Source organism: Squalius cephalus, assembly GCF_949319135.1.
Source record: "Squalius cephalus genome assembly, chromosome: 2".
NCBI classification, from domain to species: domain Eukaryota; kingdom Metazoa; phylum Chordata; class Actinopteri; order Cypriniformes; family Leuciscidae; genus Squalius; species Squalius cephalus.
The window spans coordinates 21,604,910-21,629,519 of record NC_137123.1 but is presented as its reverse complement, the minus strand read 5'-3'; the positions used below and the strand labels follow the sequence as shown (position 1 = coordinate 21,629,519).

The 24,610-nt window shown below is 37.1% G+C and overlaps 1 protein-coding gene across 7 annotated transcripts in view; it reads left to right on the top strand.

Moving 5' to 3' along the window:
- The first annotated feature begins 32 nt into the window (after positions 1 to 32).
- sh3pxd2aa (SH3 and PX domains 2Aa) overlaps positions 33 to 24,610 on the top strand; it is a 103,756-nt gene continuing 79,178 nt past the window's right edge. For all 7 annotated transcript variants that reach the window (XM_079864640.1, XM_079864637.1, XM_079864636.1 and 4 more), the window contains exons 1-2: positions 33 to 590; positions 15,036 to 15,116. In XM_079864640.1, coding sequence (XP_079720766.1) covers positions 519 to 590; positions 15,036 to 15,116 — 153 coding nt within the window. In that variant the 5' untranslated portion in view covers positions 33 to 518. The remainder of the gene's footprint in view (positions 591 to 15,035; positions 15,117 to 24,610) is intronic.

Below are 24,610 nucleotides of genomic sequence, written 5' to 3'. Positions count from 1 at the left end.
AGCCCATCCCCATTGCCCAAATATCCCAGACCAGTGTGTGCGCGCGCTTCCTGCCGAATGGACTTCGCGGTGAATGCGCCCCGGCCTTTATGACGCGCGCCGCTCACGTTTGAGGAGAACCCCCAGACTTCAGCGACACTACTGTAGTCCACACAAAGAAGACGCGCTCGGTCCCTTATGACGCGTCGATCCGGATTCCAGAATGACACTCTAGAACGCGTCTCGATTCGAATTCGGTTCGAGAATCCGCTCTGCGCTGTGAGAGAAATGGATACGAGCATGTTCGTTTCCTGCAGACGGATATAAGTTTTACCTCATTTATTACTCGATCTTCACATCTACATTACGTCTAAGGGGAACAAACGGACTGATTAAACTGACGGGCCGGGGGGCAAAAATCGTTCGCTTTCATTGCGAAGAAGAACAGCGATTTTATTCGTGCAAACGTCTTCGTGACTGTCCATTTATTCAGTCGCTGTCTGATTACCAACGGTGCTTCTGAAGCCTCTGTTTTCACAATGCAGTTTCGGACAGTTTTGGATGTAAAAGTGGTGGATGTGGAGAAGAGGAGGAATCCATCCAAACATTACGTGAGTTGGCTACCTATTCACCTTGCGTCCTTCTCGAACCTGATGCTGAGATAGGCTACAGAAAGACGCATCTGGATAATGATAAAGAACATTTCTGCAACATTATAGACACGAATACGTTTTGAGCCGATTCTGTTTTCTCCTCTAAAAAGTCTGGTAGCCTACATAATATGAATGGGGGTTACAGAGATAAAGAAACAACAAACAAATAAATAAATAAAAGAGAAGAATGACCTCAGATTGAACACTTGGACTCACTATTAATTATATTCACTTAATTTGGCAAATTAATTAGTAGATTTTCATTTATCGTTTGAGATAACCCTAGTTATATAATTATTAAAGCATGAATGACTTTAGATCTACACCATATTATTCATTTTTTCAATATTAAAATTCAAAATCGCTGCAGCAGGTAAGATCAATTGTAGCATGACCAATAACAATCTGATCATTTTTTTGTGAAGATGGCAAAAAAAAAAAAAAAAAAAAAAAAAAAATTGTTTCTAAGTCCTTTATGCAACATGAAGAGTTACATTAACATAAATACATTTTGATGAAATGTTCCAAAACTATATATTTATGCACCTCACTAATGATTCTGAGGAACTGATCAATGACGTGCGTGTTTTGATCAGCTGATTGAACTTTATGTCACACTCCCTTTTCAAGCAATTTAGGCTACAACTTCAATGACGGATTTGGGGGTTTAGTGGCTTGAAATAAGTGCCCATATATGGCTGGAGTAGAAGCATATGGATTTCCTGCAAAAGATGGACTGTGGGGTTTGTTTTAAATATTTATGAGACCACTTCTTGCAAGCATATGCTAGATGATACAGATTAGCTTCATACTAGCTAAACGTACATTATATAGGCTGGATTTGGGACATTTTTGACATGTGGGCTAATATAAAACCATGCCCCATTCCAGAGTTCAACTTCATTACAAATTAGTGCAATTTCAGTGCAAATTGATTTTAAAAGTAGAGTTTGATAATTATTTGTTTTTGTCTTTGGCATGCCCCCCCCCCCCCACCCCCCACCCCCTTTTTTTTTCTGTATGACAAGTGTAACTCCACAAATGTGCAATGATCATGTTTTCCAGCATGATTTTAGAACGAACCCAAAGAGAATCTTGTGCTTCAGTGGAAGCAAATATATCTGACCTACTGTACAAAGAGTTCACAAGCTTATTTTTATTAGTGACCCAATTAACGCAATATTTCTTGATTTTTCATTCCATTTATGCTACAAATACAAGTTTAACTTGTAAAATCGGAGAAACCCCATTTAAACTGTAGCCAAATATTCGGTGATTTTTAACAACAGTACATTTTAACATCCAAATCAGCCCTTGACATTCATCAGTGGTTGTGGCTTTTTGTTTTAAAGAGCTTCTTCAACATGGGCCCATTGTCTCTAAATCTCCTAACCACCGAGAGCTTCAGAACAGTTCTCAGATCAGCATTAGTGCAACATCCTCCCCCATAACTCTCACTGGAGTCATTTGCTTAGCCATAGATTCACTGCATTCTCTCCCGGGAGAGCGAGACTTTCGGAATATGCACGGCCCTATGTCCCACAGGCTTCTGCGTTCTCTGGATAGAGAGTAAAAAAAGAAAGGCAGTTGTTCAGTCTCATTAGTAATGTTTGTCAAACAGCTGGGTATGCTTTCCTTTCCAGAGAGAGATAGAGAAAAGGAGGAGGGGAAATGTGAACCCGCATGCCCTTGTTTTAATCCCCAGAAGCAACCCGACTTCCTCTCTTTGAATGGAAGCTTGGCTGTATTTAAACCAAGTGCAAAAAAACACTCTTTTCCTTCACACACAAGACAACGTTCTCTCTGCCCTTTACTTTGATCCGGGATGCATCGGTAGGATGATAAAGAGTGTACTCACAACCGCTTCGGAAAAGAAGTGCAGGTTTGTCATCATTAGTCAGCTGAGAGTTTGAAGTCGAGTAAAAATAGGGGATCATACGATGGAAAATGTCATGCTTCCAGACAGGAAGTGAGCACTGAAACACTTCTCCGAAAGGTGGACAGAATTGGTTCTATTATGCCTTTGTGGGAATCGTGTGTGTGTGAGACGTGTTTTCTCACACACTCACTTCATTAGTGAGCACTGGTTCCCAACAGAGCCCCACATGTCTCAAATGTGTTTGTGTGTGTGAACGTTACACAACGCCGCCTTGAGGCTCTCCCCTGACAATCTGCTGTCTTGTCAGCTTTTGTATGTGACACATTTCCTTAGCTGTTTCCATCTGTTAAATCATTGGCCACTACAAAACGTTCATGCCACAACATGCCATGAATCCTGATCGTTTGCCCGGTGTAATGGCTATTAAAACACTTTTATTCAGCACAAAAAGGGACTAAAGCCATGATTGTTATGTGGCTTTATGTCTCTCTCTCTCTCTCTCTCTCTCTCTCTCTCTCTCTCTCTCTCTCTCTCTCTCTCTCTCTCTCTCTCTCTCTCTCTCTCTCTCTCTCTCTCTCTCTCTCTCTCTCTCTCTCTCTCTCTCTCTCTCTCTCTCTTTGGTTTAAAGGAATAGTTCATACAAAAATTCATCCATCATAAAAGTAATCCACACGAGTCCAGTCACCCTTCCGCTGGAACTCGACTCTTTTGTGAACGCATGTACGCCCATTGTTGAAGGCCACAAGCCAGTGATTATAGTTTATAAAGTTTTAAATATGGATATTTTACAAAAACTCTTCGCTTTAGAAGGCATTTATTAACCCTCTGGAATTGTATGGATTACTTTTATGATGGATGGATGCGCTTTTTTGAGCTTCAAAAACTCTGGCACTATTCAATGGCTTTACAAAGCTGGGAAGAGCCGGGATATTTTTTAATGTAACTTTGATTGTGTTTGACTGAAAGAAGAAAGTCATACAGTATATACCTAGAAAGGCTTGAGGGTGAGTAAATTATGGGATAGTTTTGGGTGAAATATTCCTTTAAGGCAATCCATCGTTTTCTTTAAAAAAGGAAGAAGAGAGGTAACTTACAATGCAATTCAATAGGGCCAATTTGTGAAGGATTTTAAAGCAGACACATGTCCTTTGATTTTATTAAAGGACTTGCCCTAATTCTTCTGTTAAAACGTGTGTATTATTAGAGCTGTAAAGTTGGTTTTTATGGTTGTTTTAAGGATGTAGGCGTTACGTTGTCATGACAATGAAGTTGTAAAGTTGCATATAAACTACTGCTGAAAGTTTTTAAAAATGTTTTTGCATTTAAAAATGCTCAAGGCTGTTTTTATCTGATCAATAATATAGTAAAAACAGGAATGCTGTGAAATATTGTTACAATTTAAAATAAGTGTTTTCTATTTGAATATATTTTAATGTCAATGCTGAATTTTCAGCATCATTACGCCAGTCTTCGGTGTCACATGATCCTTTAGAAATCATTCATATTATTATTCATGTTGAAAACAGTCGTACTTTTGTGGAAACCACGATGCATTTTTTGTTACTGTCACGTTTGATCAATTTAATGCATCCTTGATGAATTAAAAGTAGGGCTGTCAAAAGATTAATCGCGATTAATCGCATCCAAAATAAAAGTTTGTTTTTAATAATATATGTGTGTGTACTGTGTATAATTAAATTTGTATATATAAATACACACACATGCATGTATATATTTAAGAAAATTTTGTTATTTATATATATAAAAAAATATATATTTATATATAATATTAACTATATAAATATATATACAGTATATGTATGCAAATATTTCTTAAATATATACATGCATGTGTGTGTATTTATATATACAAAATAATTATACACAGTACACGCACATATATTATGTAAACACAAACTTTTATTTTGGATGCGATTAATCGCGATTAATCTTTTGACAGCCCTAATTAAAAGTATTCATTTCTTTAAAAAAATGAATGACTTACCCCAAAATTTTGAATAGTAGTATACACAGAAAAGATTAGTAAGATTTTTTTTTTAAATACAGCTGTCATGTTAACATGCATATTATTTACTTGTGGCTAAACTATTGAAACGAATGAACGTTTTCAGATTGATCAAATTCACATCCATTGTAAGTGCCTTTTTAGTTTTTGGGTGAACTATGCCTTTAAACCAGCCCCCCTCCCTCCCTCCCTCCCTCCCTCCATATCCCACACATCCTATTCCAGCGCTCACATACGTTGATGTACTGATGAATGACTCCTGCTGCATCCTGCCTGTCTTTAATTTCCACGTTTTCATTTCCCCTCCTCTTCGCTTGTTCCTTGTCCAACATGACATCTCGGATCACTAAAGCTCATTGCTCCTTTCTGTAGAGTTACTGTCTCCCTGCCGCCAGTTGCGAAGCAAATGCTATTGCTTTCAGTGCAGCTTGATTACATCATAGAGAACAAATGATGCCAGAGCTGCTGGTGACAACATGTGTGGGCAGAAAGCGAAGGCCCTGCCACAGTAGAGCAGCCTTCATGGGAAATGGCTTTCTCTCTCACCGTAACTAATGATGGCATCACCCATAAGGAGAAATGATCCTGCCAAGGGCTTTCCTGGGATACTTTATCAGAATTGTATCATATTTTCCAGTGCATTTGATACATTCTAATGGTTTTCTGTTGTTCAACAGCTGGAGCTTGAATTACGTGAACTAATGATGTGTTTGTTTATGATGCTTTGTTTAGCTTTTTATTGTCTGGGACACTGGGTCTGGCTCTCTCGAAGGGCTCTATGATGAAAGATGAGATTGTTGAGGGGGTTTGAAAGGCCACGTAGGTGTAATGGAGCTGAAAAATAGCAGTAAAATGTTCCTTCTCTGACAGGTTTGTCTACACACCACCAGTTACAACATTCTGTAGACACGTAAGATCTTGCGGAGGCGACTGACTCGCTCCTGACTTCCAATAGTAATAATCAGAATTCAGTTGATGATATTTGGCTGTTTTCAGATTATCGGTTTGTTGCAGTTCATAAATTTAAACATCCTCGTCAGTGGACAATTAGACCTTCAGATTGACTCCATAGCAGCTTTCATTGGCCAAGGACTGCCCAGAGGTCGTTTTGTTCCACGTCATGTTTAGGGACGTCAAAATGTAACGCCGATGTCCCTACAATAACAGACCGGTGTGTAAAACTCTTGGACATATTTTAAAGAGTCTATGACGCAAACTTAACATACTTAACATACTTTTGAATATCCAGCGTTTAGTTGATCCTGATATGCTCTCGTTGTCACAGTTGTAAACACGACGGGGTTCTTCTTCCATGCACTGTAAAAAGTGAATAGTTGGATCAACTTAAAAAAATTACTTCAATTGGTAACACCTAAAGAAATTAAGTTTTCTCAACTTAAATTATCACGTTTTATCGTGAAAAATCTGATAATTTAAGTTGAGAACTTAATTTCTTTAGGTGTTACCAATTGAAGTAATTGTTTTAAGTTGATCCAACTGTTCACTTTTTACAGTGTGAGGGGCATCACTGCATTTTTGTTTCCAGGCAGAGCATTAAAGAACGCGATACACACGTCTTCCAGACATCCTGTAGAATTCAACCAATCAGATGACAACTTCGAAAATCCTGAAGTGTTTCCAGTTAAGTCTGCCATATGCATCAGACGTTCATGGGCGTGACGTCTGAGACAAGCGGACAATAAACTTTTTCTACTTTTACAATAAACATACACTGTATTAAAGCATCATTAAACATTGTTATTTAAATTCTAGCAATTCGCCACATCCTTTTATAACAGCCTCTTTGCACCCGTTTCTACGGAGCCCTGCACATGACATGCGGGAGAAAAATGTGTATCTTGACCACAAATCTACAGTTCGTTCCCATGACTTACTAATATGTGAACGTTTAAATTCGTTCCCTCATTTTAAGTAAATTGTGTGATGTCAGTGACGATATAATAATTTAATCCCTCATTTTAAAGAAATCTTGAGCACGATAATTTGTAGCCTCGTTTAACTAAATCGTGGCCACATTGTAATAATTCGTTCCATTACTTTAGTTTAATCAAAACGACGGAACGAATTAGTTCAATGTGGCCCCAGTTTTCTAAATTTAATTCTTGGCCACAATTGAACTAAAACGAGAGAATGTCGTAATGTGTGCCCGCATGTCATGTGCGGGGCTCCGTACATTTCATTTTGACTGGCTCACAAAACAATCACTTCAGATCAGACTGAAACAATCAGGAATGAAGTTCCGTCTTTCCAAATGTCGGATTGTTCTGGAGGGGCAGAGTGGAAGGTGCTACACCCAACACAATATTTGATGCGCAATTGTGGCCAAAGGTTGTGACGCTGACAGGTTTATGTGTACGCTGAGTTGACACTTTTTCATCTGCACTTCTTCAGGAAACATGGTCCACTCTAGTTCCACTTCCTGTACAGCATCCCTTTCCGGAAGCTGGAATGTGCTTTGTATGTAGGTATCGGGGTGATAGAGGTGAAGAGGGGTGACCAGTGACACCGGCAAACTGGAAATGACCACAACAAAATGCAAAGGAAGTGAGAGAATGAGTGTCAAATAGGTTTATGTTCTTTGGATCATTGTTGATCACAGTGCTCAGTGAGGAGGTTTCATCTTTCATCTTATGCTCTCTCTGCCTTGATATACATACTGTTTAATTAATGATTTACAAGATTATCACTTCCTGGGGGAGATTCTCTTTCCAGAATCCCATTACCAGTGGTCCCAGTAGCAGTTACGCAGCTTAAACTGCGCAGTAAATGCTCACCCCTTGAGACATAGAGCTATAGTTGCTGTGAAAGTTTGTGGGTCTTCATTTGGGTCAGTGTTGTTGTTTGGGAAAATGTATATTCCCACTATAGAGAAGAATGCTTTTTTTTTCTAAATATGCATCTGTCACAGGTTTCAACAATTATTTAGTAGGAAATTTGTAGGGTTAAAAGTAGATACAATTATCTGGAACTTTTCACCACCGCACAAAAAAGGCATTTCTTACTTAGTATTTTTGTCTTGTTTCTAGTCCAAATATCCAAAAAAATCTTAAATCAAGATGCGTTTACTAGACAAGTAAAATGACATAAGATATTGTTTGGTTTAAAAAAAAAAAAATGCATTTGCTATTCAAGTAAAATGGCAAAATATATTATGTCTCTAGGATCTAAATTAAGTGAGACTTTGCTTAAAACAAGCTAAATCATCTGCCAATGGGGTAAGAGAAATAATCTTGTTTCCATTTAAATACACCATTGGCAGATAATTTAACTTGTTTTAAGTAAAAAAACCTCTCACTTAATTTAGATCCTAGAGACATAATATCTTTTGCCATTTTACTTGAATAGCAAATGCATCTTGATTTTAGTTGAATTTTAGATAAGTTTAGAGAAGTAAGAAAAGCATTTTTTTTTTTTTGCAGTGTGTGCAGTTTGTCTGTGAATCTAATCCATTTTGTTTGTGTAAATTTATTTGAGTACACAAATGAAACGGCATTCTCAACCCATTTGACTTTGTAATGCGAATGATATTTGGGTGGAATTAGATTTGTATCCATTGGGCATTGAAACATGTTCTCTATATATTTGACAAATTATTATTAAAATAATACATAGATTTTTTAAAATTAATTGTTATTTAATCTATTTTAAGTAATTTAATATTTAATCATTTAAAATGAGATTCATTTATTTGTTTATTTTCATTTTTTAATGCACACCAATGAATTTTTCACAACAGTACCAGATACTCAGGCTGGTGTTGATATGAGAACTGGCTCCTCACCTGATTTAAGGTATCTACTTCTTCTAAAATTCTAACTTGACCCCTATAAGCATGCATTCATTTCATGTCTGGACAAAAGTTTTTAAGATCTTAAACTACTTTCTCAGCATCACAAGTTTGAACTCTATAACCAGCTGAACAAAATGCTTTTTTTTGTGGCTATGAATGGACTATGGTTGGAAATATGGTAGATGGATAATCTTTTATGTGTCTCTTGAAATAGTCTCCTTAGGCGGGGTTGACTTCAGTGGTGAGGCCTGTACTTTTAAGCCCCACCAAGACTTAAAGCTTAAACACTCCTCATCCTTTTCTTTAAGACAAATCTGAAGACAAGACGACTGCTTTTCAGTAAGTTTCTCTGGCTTTACTTTTCGCTGTCTATTCGAAAAGTTATTTAGAAATATGTTCTTAGGTTGGATATGCTAAAGTCTGCTGATATTAATTCAGTGCCTGATTATAAGGAAAGCTTTGGTTTGGTTTTTGATGAAATGCAGAATTTTGCTTTCCAAGACACTTCCTGTTCCTGTGATCAGAGTGTTTGGGCTGACATTTATTTATTTATGAGCAGTATAAAATGTCTACGGCCAAACCTTTGAAAGTTTAGCTGAAGTTTTTAATCAGTGGATGATGTGCTTTGTTTGCTGCAATACTTTGAAGATTATTGTTGATTCTGCAGGAATTGAATTGCTTGAAGAGGGCTTTTGTGTGGCATCTCTGCATCTCATTGGAAACAGAATGAGGGTTTTCTTCTCAAAAATGATGAGATAGAATGTAGACTAAGTGGTTGAATGTGCTCTTTTTCTCATATACATATAATCAGTTTCTTTGTGGCCATATATTTTGTCTTAATCTTGTTCTCTGACTCTGTCACCGGATAATTATTTAGGAGAGGAAGGTATCCATTGTGTTATGTCCGTTCCTTTCTGTCTAAGAGTTTTGAAGAACAATTGAAATCAGGACCCTTTGTTGCATTCTTTTCTACAGCATCAATGGATATAATCAAATCTAATGTTGGAGAATAGATTTTACCAGCAAAAGGCTCTTTTTCGCACTGTTTTTAAAGTGTCCCTATTGTGCTTTTTCAGATATTCCCTTTCATTTAGTGTGTCATAAAGCTGTTTGTGAATGTAAAACGCCTAAATAAAGTTATTGACTCCCAAAAGAAAGAATCGATTCTGAACTGCCGAAACGAGCCGTCAGTAATTCCAGTTTTATTTCCGTAACTTACATATGTAACAATGTAAAACATTTACATAATGCCCACCCATGATTTTTAATGGCTGTCTGCAAACAACGTCTACTTTGACGTACCCTCAAATAATTTAGCTGGTTCGTGTTGTGTACATGTCGAGCAAAAGCAAATTCCTTTGTAAACTCTTCCAAAGGATGAGGATGTGAAGAGTCAGGGGTTAAAATTACCACAGCGAAACAACCGCAGTAGTTTATAACCTTTTGACGATTGCTATTCAAATCTCTGTGAGGTCTAAATGGGGTTTACAAAACGCTTATCCATTAAAGATGGGACAGTACCCACATTATTTGGACCAACTTGCTCCTCAGAATCACAACCTGTATGAACAATTATTGATGTATATATTTTCTACCGGGTGTTCAAAAAGTTTTATATTGTGTAGGTCTCCAGTTAACCGTCTTAATGAAATACTTCTGCTAATCAAGTGTGGGTCACTATTACCTAAAACTGTGTCTATTAATTCCGATTGTCTGTTGTTCTTACTACTTTGAGTAATGATAAAAGATGGAGCAATTTGTTTTGCAAACTTTAATGTTACATCAGTCATTGAAAGTAGTGCTCGGCTACCATATGCGCTGTTGTTGATACAGTTAATGATGCAGTTCCCACATGTGCACTGCAATAAATTAGAAATATACACATCGGTTTGTTGATGGACATACACTTGTTAATGCTGATGGTGAGGAATTACAGTTGCATCATAAACAACAAACTGAGTAGTGTATCACTGAGAAACGACCAGCTCAAGTCGTCCTTGCGGTGGAGGTTCGGGTTGAATAACTAGTTCTTCCAATGTTTCATTCGACTCGCGCTCGAATTGATATGGTAAAATTGACGCCATCGTTACTGTCTTTACAGTGTGTACAATCGCTGAGGATTGAGGAAGCCTCTGGAGCTGAAGTTCAGTTATGGTAATAGACCTTATAGTGTGGTGCAGGTATGACATCAGAACCCGAAAGACTAATTCGCCGCCTGGTTTCTTACGAGATTTTCCTATGGGGTTTTATAATGTGGTTTTTCGATTTAAGTGTAAAATAAAGCCTATGATAAACATAAATTGACTATACGTTGACGCTTTGTTCTAAAACATAAATTACACACATCCATAGTGAAAACGCAAATTTTGAAGCAGTTATGTTAATTTTTGAAAAAACATAAGTTTTTCACAAGTAACTAGATAAGATGTAAGACTAGATAAGGTGTAAGTTCTGTTGTTTCCAACATAGTTACGAAACCATAGTTCCAATGAACATTCGCAAACAGCTTCGCAAACTCACGAGGAGCTGTGGTTAGAAGAATAGTTTCTTGTTAAAATAATGTGGACGCAATTTTCAAAAACACTACTAATGCAACTCAACCAGTTCTCGGGACACTTGGGACTGAGTCAGTGCAATGGACAGGGTAGAAAACGTTGTACTGTTGTAGCTTGCACGGTTTTATTAGCATTGTTCAGTCAAAAACCTTCGGACATTTTCCATTTTAGAAAATGTAAAGGTCTTAAAGATTGTGAACATAGTTTTGTTTAGAAATTTTGCTCGTGGGGGATGTTCTGTTGGCTTAGTCGGTGCTGTTTCAGTGCTATTTTTGCTCTCTGGGACAGTGAAGTTACACTTGATATTTTGGGCGTGGGTTTTCAGCAGTCCTGTTTTCCATTGTGGTTACCATGAGGATGGTCCCATCAGCCAATCAAGACAGAGATTTGATGAGTTTGCATCTTACACAAGCACACAGACATGATTGAGGCTGCTCTCTGTGGTGAAATTACAAATTACAGTTGAGCAAGGAAGGGCAGACTCAGCAACCAAACATGCCAGTCCGGTCAGAGGTCTTTAAATAACTCAAACACCCGGACGCGCACACACATATGCATACATGGAGTATCTTTTTAGCACATGCTTTCAAAGAAAGGCTCTCATGCACTCTCTCTCACACGTTCACACACTTTTCCAGGCACGCGGTGTGTGATAAGCATGTATCTGTTTGGATAGCTGCACACACACACTGTGGGAAACAGCGTGAGGCGGTTTAGCCAAGGCCGATTCCCAGCATTCAACTAACAGAGGGGGCACTTTAACCTGGCACAATGCAGATATTCACAAGCATGTAAGCCGTCTGTCTCACAGCCTCGTCTACCTGTCTCTCCCTCTCTCTGCCACAAACATCTGCCTGTTTCATATGATAGCAGTCATGTTTTATTACACACAGAAAAGCTGATGTCTCTTTCCACTTTATGCCCCATTATGTAATCTTTGATACACAACCGACTATGTTGCTTGTCTAATAATTGAACCCAGACTCAATTGTGCTAAACATACTGTGAAATACAAAAAACTTTTGTACCATTTGAAATTACTTTCTTTCGCAACAGATGCCAAAGTGTCTCGCTATCCATGTGCTCAGTCCTCTGGGTTTACTACTAGTTTGATTGTTTCAGTGGAATTGGAAAGGGTTTCATAACATTAGAACAATCTTTTTTATTTTTTACCATAGTTACTGCAGTTACTGTTACTGGAAATTTTTTTTTTTTTCCTGTGAAAAACTCCATGATCCTACTAGGTTATTCAAGGTGATTGCTAGGGCTTTGCTAGGTTCAGTACTTGTTGCCACGATGCTAGTCTCAGTGTATTGCTATGTCGCCGCTGGGTGATTGCGAGTGCTTTGCTAGGTGTGAAACTCAAGGCCACAGTGTTAGCGTCTTGCTATGTGGTGATTCCAAATTCGCATACTGTCTGAGTCTGTGCTACATTTGACTTTACTTTGTTACCGTTAAAAAATTATGTTCTGTTTAGTATGAATATGGGTATGAATGAAATTCAGACGTACTACATCTGCCATGTTGTTACTGTCACATGATCTACCAGTCTCAGTTGCGTCGCTTCACTGCCATTCATAAATCCTTTCCCGTGGCCCCATGGGATAAAGTGTCCATTGAATACACAGTTCACAATCTCGGTGGAAGTAGTAGGTCATCCAGGGACTTTTCGCATACTGTTTTTAGGATTCTATGTAATCGGACATACTACTTTTTTAGTGTACTGTTTTTTGCATACTATATAGTAGAGAAGTATTCAATTTCAGACGCAGCATGGGTGTTTTTTTAGTGAATGCTAGTGCTTTTCTTGGTGCAAAACTCGCTACCACAATGGTAGAGTTGCTATCATGTTGGTTACAGTGTTAAGGTTGGTAGCGAGTTGCTAGTGCTTTGAACATATAATTGTGTAAACTGTATTTGTGTATATCTGTATATATATTTTTTTTTGCTTTCTCTATACGCTATTTATATGAAGTATTGTTTTTTCCAATGGAACAAAAATCTTGTAAGCACACTTGGTCAATAAAACCTATTCTGAGGCGTTGCTAGGTGCAATACTCTGTGTTGTTAGCATGTTGCTAGGGTGTTCTCAGTGGTTGCTAGGTAGTTACTTACTGGCCCCTGTCAATGATTGGCTCTTTTGATATCTGTCTTTTTTTTTGTAAAAAGACATGCAATACTATGCAATGCTGAGCAAAAATGTAGCAATGCTTACTGATGTATCGTCTATCTCTTGCACATCTAGGGCCGTTTTATGCACATACACATTACATTCAAAGACACACATACTATGTGGCTACTTCATACAGCATGTTGGCCAGCTGACAGGAGATCACTAGAGATAACAGCAAAATTCCAAAGCTGTTAGATCCCAAGTGTCACAAATACAGCTTTCCAGATGCTCCTCCAGGATCAGCTCACACATGCTGCTCACAGAGGAGAAGACCTTGAACGGGCTTGACGTTACTGTTTAGACCCCAGAGAGAAGATGTCAACACACTGTCCTGCAGCCCACAATTGGTAGGATGATTTATTCAAAGGCTTGATGCTTGTAGAGCTGTGGTTGGAATATTATGCTAAAATAAGCCAGTAATATTACACACTTACTGTATGTACACTGTGTTCAGTGTGTCATGAAAGACGGATCACGTACTGTATGTCCTGTGTTTAAAGGACAGAGGAAGCTGTCCTGTCCTCTGCTGAGTCGGGTGCAGGGCAGAGGCTCTCTGCAATTATCCTGCGAACAGGAGTTCCCCTCATCTCTGTTTCCACCCAGTGTTCGGTTCTGCATGATGTCATTGTCTGTTGGTGGCCTTGTGGAGGAACTACACTTCTGATCATCATTTCTCTTGCAGGACAATAGAGCTGCATTTGTTGGGTATTGTATATGTGCAGGAAATACTTGTCCCTGACTATACAGTGGTGTTTTCACTGACTAGTCAATGCTGTGAAGCCATTAGGCTATATATCTCAATCTCTGAGTTTGTCATCTGCCGCTTCAAATGCTCGTGCTCTTCATCAGAATGGATTCTGATTGGCTGTCAATGTCAATCATTCATCAGCTGGAAAAGATCGTTCTCAAAGCCACTTTAATGCCCGGTACACATTGTATGATTTTGGGCTGTCCCAGACGAAAGATGACCAATCGTGTTGATTTCTGTGGTCATGGCTCCTAAATGGCGTATTGATCAACTCAACATGGCGCTAAAACTTAAAACTACTTTCCTCAAGCTCCATTTGCAATATTGGCATGCCAAGGCTGGTCAGTTTTCCCTAGCCATGACATTCATATTCTCCTCTTTCGCTTCCTCTTCTTTTTTTCAGTGCACATAAAATTCTTTGCTCTATTTGTTTACCAATAGCGCATGCTGATGACGTTTTATTCTTCTATGCTCCCAATGAATGTCATCATCATACAGTTTAAAAACATGTCGTACCCAAGTTTATTAGATCCATGTCGTACAGTGTGATTTGTAATGATCTTATAGGATTGCCGAAATCACAGGCATAAGGCAAGCATCCAAGGTTAGCAAAAAAAGGCTAACGCCTGCTAATGCTGCGGGACACAGGGAAAGAGACCAGAGCGGCTTATCATTTAATGAAGCAACAGCCTATCGGCTAATCTTCAACATGTTTGCCCTTAAACATTAGTTTTGGATTGATCTACTTTTAGAGTTTACACCTCCAAAAAAACGCTGTTTTATAACAAAAGTCATGGACAATTGCGCAGGTATGATTCAGTTTATGGCACTTCTCATTCATTTCTATGGTATCCGCAGACACTGATTAACTACCGCACAACGTCAAGGCTGTAATGTGATTGGTTATCAAGGCACATGTGATCCAAGTTGGCCATTAAACTTTCAGTAGTAGAGCCATGGACCCTCGTGTCTCCAAATAAAAAGACCATCTCTGTCGTTCTGAAAGTGATTCCAATGATATCGTTTCACTGTGGCGTTATCATTATTGTTGTGGTGTGGACTTCCCTATTCTTTCTGAATTAGAACAGTTACTAAAATTTTAGAGTTATCATTATAGTTTGGTGTAAACTTGACTTTATATTGAAATGCAAAACTAAACTAGATTAAATTGTAGAGAATCTAATTGTCGTCTTGTCTTTTTCTCTTTTCAGGTGTATCTCATCAATGTCACATATTCTGACTCCACATCCCACATCATCTACAGAAGATACAGTAAATTCTTTGACCTTCAGGTATGGCTTACTTAAGTTTAACACTTGCGAATTCTCTCTCTGTCTAACTTCTTTTACTTTACTTTTATATTATTTTTTTCAGGTGTCACCTCAGCACTGAGTTTAATGTATTTTTAATGTTGGGCTTATGCAAGCCAGGGCTATGTTTGCACTCCTATTTCTCATTCTTTCTTACATTTGAATGTGCTTTATTAGCATTACACATTAATAACAGTGTATTTTTATTCCCACAGCAGTGGCAAGTTAGAGGAAAATGAATAATAAGGGGAAGAAAGAATGTGATATGAGTCTAATGCTATTTAATGTAGCATGTGTTATAGGCCGCAGCCAAGGGGTTACTCTGAATGACATTTATGGGTGTATTTGTACAAATTAAAGTCTTAAATCTGCAACAGAGCTCTCAGGACATCTCCGCCAATAACAGTATTTGCTTTGGAAGTAGAATGGAGGGACCGCAGCGTTGACACCCAACCCTTCAGGTGCAGCAGGCCCCTCTGTAAAGTCTGGGAAGAAAGATCATGTGTGTGTTGGTGTGTGAGGACGTGTATAGGGTTAGGATGACTGCGCACATTTAGTTGCAGTGTAAGCATGTCTCTGTGAACATGTCTGTACAATTGGTACAGTAGTGGATATGTGTATTATAATTTTTTTGTGGCTAGCACTTACAAAAGTGCTAAAAAGTAACATTTTATCAGCATGTTTTTGGAAATGTAAAATTTTAAACAGTAATATTGCGAAGTATTATTACAATTTTATATATATATATATATCTCTCATTTTAATATATTTTAAAATATAAATGTTTTTTGTCATGGCAAAGCTGAATTTTCAGCATTATTACAACTTCAGAAATCATTACAATATTCTGATTTGCTGCTCAAGAAACATTGCTTATTATTTTAAATGTTGAAAACTTGCTTAATTTTTGTGGAAACTGTGATGAGTTTCTTTTCAGGATTCTTTGATGAATGGAAAGAACAGCATTTATTTGAAAAATAATTATTTTGTAACTATTTACAGTTTTTACTGTCGCTTTTGATCAATTTAATGTGTCCTTTGCTGAATAAAAATATTTTTATAAAAAGCTCATACTTTTGAACAGTGGCATACTTCATGGTAATGCCATTATTTTTTTGATAATGTACTATAGTATTTGATGTTTTTTACCTTAAACCATAGTAGTGCCATATTTTTTGGATATGTATCATGGGAACACCTTGGTTTTTGACAAGGTAACAGGGTGATGCCACTTTATTTGTAGGGTTTCCTGGACATGAAAAACCTGGAATTATCAGGTTATTTTAAAATTGTGTTGTCCAGGCCTGAAATAGTCATGGAAAATAATAAAACAATAAAAAGATTTTTACATTTCTGAAATGTTTATACTTTAGCTTAAAATTCCTCTTTGTGGTTACAATCCCTGCAAAAATACATAAATAAATAAATAAAAATGGAAATTGATTGGTTAAAACAACATAATACCATGATATACATCAATATCTGATACATTCACTGTACCATGGTACACTGTTTTTTTTTGTTTTTTTTTTGGGACGGATGTATGTGTATGTGTGTGTAATATGTTTTTTTTGTAGTTGTGTGTAGGGAGTTCTGGGCTCCCCCTGGACTCTTCTACATATCTACAGTCTGTTGAGGTTATTAGTGGTTAGTGTTATGTCTCAAAGACTCCAGTGTTTAACACGGGAGGTAATGGCGGCCATGTTGTGTACAGGGCGGAGGGATGAAGTCAAAGCCTCCATTGATAAGCTGAGAGGGCGACTAACTCAGTCAATCACTTCCCTCCTCTTGAGTTCCTGCTGCTACATGTGGGATAGACGACAGGAACAATAACAAACATTAGGAAGAGGGATGTGCCTTTTACGAGGTGTCAGCAGATGTTTCAGATCGTTCTAAGAATGCATAAATAATGCACCCGGCTGTGCTTCATGGCTTAAGTAGTTTTGTAGTTTAGAGGCTTAGTTTGGTTTTGGATAGTACACTACTGTTTAAAAGTTTGGGGTCAGTAGGATTTTTATACTGTTAAGGTCCTTGCACACTGAGTCCAAAATTTTCCCATGCGTTTTTTCATATTCGTGATTCGGTGGCTCTGAATTGTCAAAACTCCATTCAAAATGCTTGCTACGGATGCGAAAAATGCAGAAAATCAAACCTGATCCGAATTTTTTATGACGTACGAAAGTTTCGGAGGCAGTGTGCAAGCGTGATTGATTGGTTTTGTCGTGTATTAGAGCAGTCATCAATGTAAGAACTCATTATCTTTCAGTGTTACTGCCAATGCGCTGTTGGTTAGCATTAGCATTGCATGTATAAAAGTGTAGTTGAACTCCAAGCTGAACAAGGGAATTGTGCTTAAAAGCTTCCCATACACACTGACCGCTGGTTAAACACTATTCAGTCATTCTTTAATGCTCCACAGTTCATTTAAAATAAAATCATTCACGCTGGCCAAGAACAAGGTCCTGTGCTTTCATTCGGCTAATTTTCTGTTAGCTGAGCTGAGGTCTTTATAGTTGTCCAAACACATGTGCAAACCCAAATGTGAGACGTCTGCAAGTTCGGCCTTAATTGCACTGAGAAAGGCCATCATATTCTGGAACATCCTTTAATTTTCCCTTACAAACATTTACCATGGCAACTATAGTTTACTATGTAATAGCCTACCATGCGACTGCAGTTGTTAGTGGTTAGGCTTAGTAAGAATTCAAAAGTAAAAAAAAAGCACAGAAAAATTCTGAAGGCCCCAATAATAATGCTTTTACAGTAGTAATATAACTGCAGGAACTGTTTTGAATGTTTGGAAAGAATTATCCTTTATGGCTTTAGTACATTAGCAGCATTATTTCTCTTCTAACACACTGGGAAAAAAAACAAGCCTGTGGTGACATTGTTGTAAAATGATATTACTTTGCTTCTTGCACGTTTTGCAATACTTTAAGAGTGAAAGTATTTTTCAGTTTTATCCAAAAAAAGATGAATGCGAATGGTAACATTTTATAAAGCTGGTTGTTGTATGTTTAACGGCAGTTCAGAAATGAGATGTCCGGTGAGTGGCACTTAAAGGTTAATGCTCTATCACGTTTGGAAATAACGTTCCACCTACACTAAACTCGACCCTAAACATAACCGATAGTGTCAACAAAAGCAAACGTGAAATAAAAACACATTTGTGTTTTGAGTTGATATAATAGTATATTGCAAGGTGAAAAAAAATTGTTGTTGGTGTTTTAATGCCAATAGTGTTTGAGCTCAAAACTGCAGTGAATTGTATTGGTATGGTTTTTATTTTATTTTATTTTTTTTGGGAGATTTGCACAAATGTAGGTATAGGCATGTTTTCCCACTTCCTATGCGGAAAAAAAATGGTTTTGTAGAAAACCATTTTTTTGCCAATGGTTATGCACAGTGAAATATGGTAATTAAGCAAGCGCTATGGTCATAAACGGTGGGTGTATATTCTTGGATGTATATCAGGAGGCCTGTATTGTTTGTACTTCTAGGTTCTCGTTTGAAGTTTCAGGTTTATTTTGTCCTCTTTGGTCTCTGCGGAACAGCCACCCACAGAGCTTATGTATAGCTAACTCAGACTTAAACTGTGGACTATAGTGGCAATTTTGTGATGTTATGTAAATGGAAGCTTGCCTCTGTCTCAAAGCTTGGAGACTGGTTAAAGTGGATTCTTTATCCCACAAGGATATGCAGGTACGGAATGAAGTATTGTGAGCAGAATGTTAAGAGGTGACCTCTGTTGCTTAGATTACTCCTCTCATACTCCTTAGAGGAGGTGGTTGTGTCTCATTGTCAAGTACTCTGGCAGGGCTCCAGTAGTGTACTATGCTCAGGTCTTCATCTTATCGTACAGCACTGCAGAGTCCTGACTTCTGCATAATGCACCAGGTGATTCATCCTGAATTCTTGACTCTATAACTCTAAATTTGTGTTCTTTTCTTAACCTACTTTTGTTTTAGGAAGAAGGTGAGAGAAATTGGATATAATGAACGGGTAACAAAAAAGGGGGTATAAAAAAAACAGCAATAGGAATGAGTCAGCATGCTTTCGATTAGTCATCCAGCAACTGGCTAGTCAATAGCTGAGTTTATCCAGATTTTGAATATTTTGAATAGACATACTTTAAATGGCGTGAATTTAGAGACACACTGTAACCTTTTTGAGACGGTTTTAGCGTCATTAACAACATGTTAATAGTAGCATTTGGACTGACAGGACTGTTTTTTATTACGTTATATTTTAATGTTGTATATTATATTATTATTGTTTTAATTTATGATTACTGACAGACTACAAATGTTTTGTAATGATCGGTTTACACTAGCGTTCAAAAGTTTGTGGTCTGCAATAAAAAAAAAGAGAAGACATTGATAATATTACAAAAATATATATATTTCAAATAAATGCTGTTGTTTTGAACAGTCCATTTATCAAAGAATCCTGAAAAAAAGTATCACGGTTTCCATAAATATTAAGCAGCACAACTTTGTTTCTTGCAAATCGTCATAGAATGATTTCTGAAGGATCATATGACACTGAAGACTGTAGTAATGATGCTGAAAATTCAGCTTTACCATCACAAAAAACATATCTAGTGAGCAATAACCCACTTTTATATGCTATAAAATGAAAGCATTTTGTGAAAGGCACAATAGAAGCACAGGGTGGCAAAATGCGTCATTCTTCATACATGTCTTAGTTCTTGATCTGAAAGCCTGGACATACATGCAGGCTCCCCAGCGTCATTGTGTGGGCTGCTAATCTGGGTGAGATGAGGATAAGGACAATAATACACCTGACAAAACAGCATAGTCAAGACATCTGCTTTGCGTTTTCCTCTCATCTAAGCTGACTCTGTCAGTCTAAGCTGTCCAAGACCAAACCAAGACAGCAGGATTTAACATGCATCGACTGAGAGGCTCTTGATGCTGTGCATAGGTGCATTGCTGCATTTTCTTGAAAACCTGAAAACCTTTGATTTTGTGGATATGGGGACATTTTTTGAGCTATAGGTGTCCAACTGGAATTTGTTGTATTTGGATCCATAGATCCGTTAACTATTAAATCCTATTTGCACTGACTTGTATAGTTTAGTTTTATTTTATTATTTTATTTATATATATATATATATATATATATATATATTAAATAATATTTTGCAGGCATCTTTTTTAAAAGTATTATCTTATTTAATTACATTTTTATTTAAAAAATTTTTTTATGTAGCTTTATTTTATTTTATATTTATGAAGGCATCTTCATAAATGTCTTATTTTAGTTTTAAGTTTGAATGTAATATCAAAGTTTTTTTAATCATTATTTTAGGTATTTTTCAAAGGCATCTTTTTAACAAGTACTTTCGAGGCAATAATTATTTATATATATATATATATATATATATATATATATATTTTAAATACTATTTTAGAGACACCTTTTTTACAGTTACTATTGTTTTATTTGATCATATTGTTTATATACAAACAATATTTTATAGTCATCTATTTAACAAGTATCTACTATCTTATGTTTATAGTTTTTTATAAAAAAATATATTTATAATTTTAATTTAATTGAATTTAAATATTTTAACAAAAAAAAAAAAAAAAATGTAAGGGCACTTTTTGAACAAGTAGGCCAGTATTGCCAAAATCGATACTGATACTGATTAAGACATTTTACATCTAACCACTGTAGAACACTATCCCAAATATATAGGTCTTGACAATATTGGATGCCTTTTTTCGCTTCCCTTTATTCACAGGTGATATTTAGTTTAGATTATAGATATGTGCAGCTGAACTTTTTGTCGTAAGCTTCGCCTGCTCTATTTCCCTATTTCCCTCAGAATGATTCAGAACATGAACCCGTCTGACACTGGAGGATCTCCTCAGTACGTGCTCTGGCAAATGGAGGGTCATTCAATCTAGATTTGGGAATGCGTAGGCAGCCCGGCCCGGCCCGGCCCGAAAGTCCAAAATGGCTGTCTAGACCAAGGCATTACAGGCATGCCAATGGCGCCAATGGCTGGAGTAACTCACGGCCTCAGCACTTTGGTGGTGTTCAGGGACTCTCAGCTCTGCCTACTGTACTGGTGTCAGTATGGGAAGAAGGAGCTTGATTGTTGAAGCTGGATAAAGGCCTGTTTCATGAGCAAGGTCGAGTTGTAGTCAGAAGACCAACACCTACACTTCAGAGACACACTGGCCTTGTGCTCAAAGGGACAATGGAGGGTTTTGAGCCTGTGGTGAAGAGAGAAGTTGCCCTTGGCTCCTGATCTGAGGCCATCAAGCAAGAAAGCAAGAGAGACTAAATTTAGTGTTTCATAGTCGAGTCCATTTAGAAGGGGGTTTTCATCCTACTGTATTTTTTTCTTTATTTAATTGTTTTTTTAATGTTTGGGTTTCGGAACCAACCAGAGACAGAGAGAGAGAGAAATAAATGATATCTTTTCATTTCAATATGAAATCAAACCTTTTTCATTAAATAACTAAATTTATTTAACTTCCATAACTTTTTGATAACAACCATTTCATTCGTTTCTGTTATTTTTCCTTATGAAACATCCGACACACAGCTTAAATGCAACATAATTGCAGAGCTTCCAAAGCCAATAAGCATTGGATGTGAAGTTTTGTGTAACAGGATGTGTGATCTGGACGTGTGTGCCAGTGTTGTGATGGATGCTTTGGTTCTAGTAATGAAGTGGGACTCTTTTGATGTGTTTGCTGTGGTCATGTTTGTGTGTGTACTCGTCTGAATGTGGGTTTATTGTGCATTTCTCTGTGTTGGTGCCAGACTCTGGGCTTTTGACCACCTCTCTGATGTCTTTTGATGTTTTCATAGACTTTGAGTCTGTACTGCCGCACAAACACGCTTTGAGCTAGTATATGACCTGAAACCAGCCGATGAGCTATTAGAATAAAAATAGTAAATCGTTTCCCTTCTATTCAGCAGTGGCAGCATGGACAACATCTAAGCTGTTTTGGAACATATTGGAGACAACTGAGACTGAGATTTTATATGTAAAAACTAACGTAAGCTGCTGTGAGTGACTAAATTACATGCAATAATCTTTTAAAGAAACAATAATAAAAGGATAATGCAATAATACTTGAAACAGTTTAAGCTATTATTATTAGTAAGAAAATGTGGAGTACCCAACATGCAGGAAGCATGTTTAATGTGATGTAAAATAGGAAATGATATCACAGAGAGACATTAAGTTTGTTTTATTTTTTAAATATATATCTAATCATCATGAAAAGGCAAGGTTAGTTCAGCTCAAATGGACTAAACCCCCAAAACATGTATTTTTTTATGATATATATATTTATTTTTACCCTAAAAATGTAAAAAATATATATTTTTTAAAATATTACACTCACAAAAGATTTTACACTCTTTAATATCTAGGCAGCTTTCTGAACAAAACAAAGCCTCACTCATCTGTAATTCTCTTTGTAGACGTGCTCACCTCACAACATAGTGAAACACAGAGGAGACTCACTATTCCAGTTGACGTATAAAAATACCATGAAAAATATTGAGTTGATTTTTCACTCTGATTTGTGTCTTCTTTGCAGAGGATACATGTGATGTTGCCTTGAAATTTGACTAAAATTAGCTTTTGTTTGCTAAAATTGTTGCTGCCTAATTATTGGAGCAGCCTTTTGTGTATAAAATTGGCATGAAAAGGAAGTTGCGATGGTCGTTTCTTTCCTATTGTGACGTATATCCGAGTGAAATGGCTTCACGAACAAGAAATAATGTAGGGTGGGACTTCATTTTGTCCTTGTGGATTGATGGGATGCTTGTGGTTTGCTATTGGTCGATCTCATGTGAGTGACAGGTTGTCCCGCCCTCACTCCAGTAAATACATCATCAGAGAAGAGATGACACTGCAAGAGTCAGGGGAAGTTATTTTGATTGAAGATTATGAGGGAACATGAATTTAAAAAAAAAAGATGTGTACAGATAAATAATTTAGATTACATACCGCAATATTCCATGAAAAAAAACAAAAATTGTTTGATTTCATGGTGACTTTAAAATGTTGTCTAGGTTTTTTGACATGGAACACAGTGCAAATTATATATTACATACTGACTCCTTGTTACCTACCACACACACTGTTATTGAATGTTTTAGTCATAATGTTAAGTTATGTGGCACAAATGTTGTGAATAAGGTCGCTCAGTATAAATAAATGAATCTCTCTTTGGTCTAAAGGCAAACACTCACACAAAACCCCAAAAGGAAGGGTGTGCACGGGAAGCCAGCTTTAAACTGAGTTAGTTGTAGAAGTCTTTCTATGAAAGGGAGGACTCTGTTTGTTTAAACTCTTCCCTCTGGAGTTTTCACTGTACAATTTACACACACACACCGTCGCTGGGACGGGCACGTTCCTCCGTTTGATCCCATGTGCTGAAGTTAGCCTGGTTGGCACAAGACATGGAAATTACTCGCAGAGGCTCAGAATAATGAATGTGTCTGACTTTGAAGCACTGTTTCATATAGTCATTGTGATGGACAGATGTGGAATATGTAATTATGTCGCTGGCAGGAATGAGATCAGGTCGCATTTATATGTCCAGATATGAAGTGTTGGTTTTACTGGGTGACCCAGATTTGCTGGGGTTTTCTCTGCACCTGGTTACAGTAGACACACACACACACACACACACACACACACACACACACACACACACACACACACACACACACACACACACACACACACACACACACACACTTACTTTGGGCACTGCCACTCTCCCAGGGGAAGTCCTTTGGCACACTCTCATATACACACACATGTTCTCTCTCTCTTTCTCTCACTCGCTGTAGTAGACATTCAACAAAGCATGTTCTGAGCTTCTTTTTCTATTTGAGGCTCGTTCAAGGTCCACTGCCTACTGTTACTTTTGTATCGTTTTATTTTTCCCCTGAAGGTAACTTATAATGTTAGTGAAGGTTTCGTGCACCAAAACAGTTGTAATTTTGTTGTCATTTTTTCATCATCTTTTTTTTCTTTGAATTAAATGGGTGTAGAAAAGTAAAAAAAGGTAAATTGTGTAAAAAAGTTAATTGCGAGATAGAGATACACTTAAAATCATAATTGTTAGATCTAAAGTCACATCGTAAGATATACAGTAACAATTTGGATCACAATAAAATCACATTGTGAGATAAAATCTCAATATAAGATTTGTGCGAGTTAAAGTCATATTGTGAGATATAGTCGCATTGTTTCTCATAATTGCTTCTTTACATCTTACAAATTTGCAATTGTGAAATTTAAAGTCATATCGCGAGATGTAGTAACATTATGAGATTTCAAGTCACGTTAAAGTGACTTTAATTAAAAATTTAAAGTGATATTGCAAGATTGTGAGGTAAAGTTGCTATTATGAGAAACAAAGTAGCAAGATTTATATAGTAATATTGCAAGATAGTCACGTTGT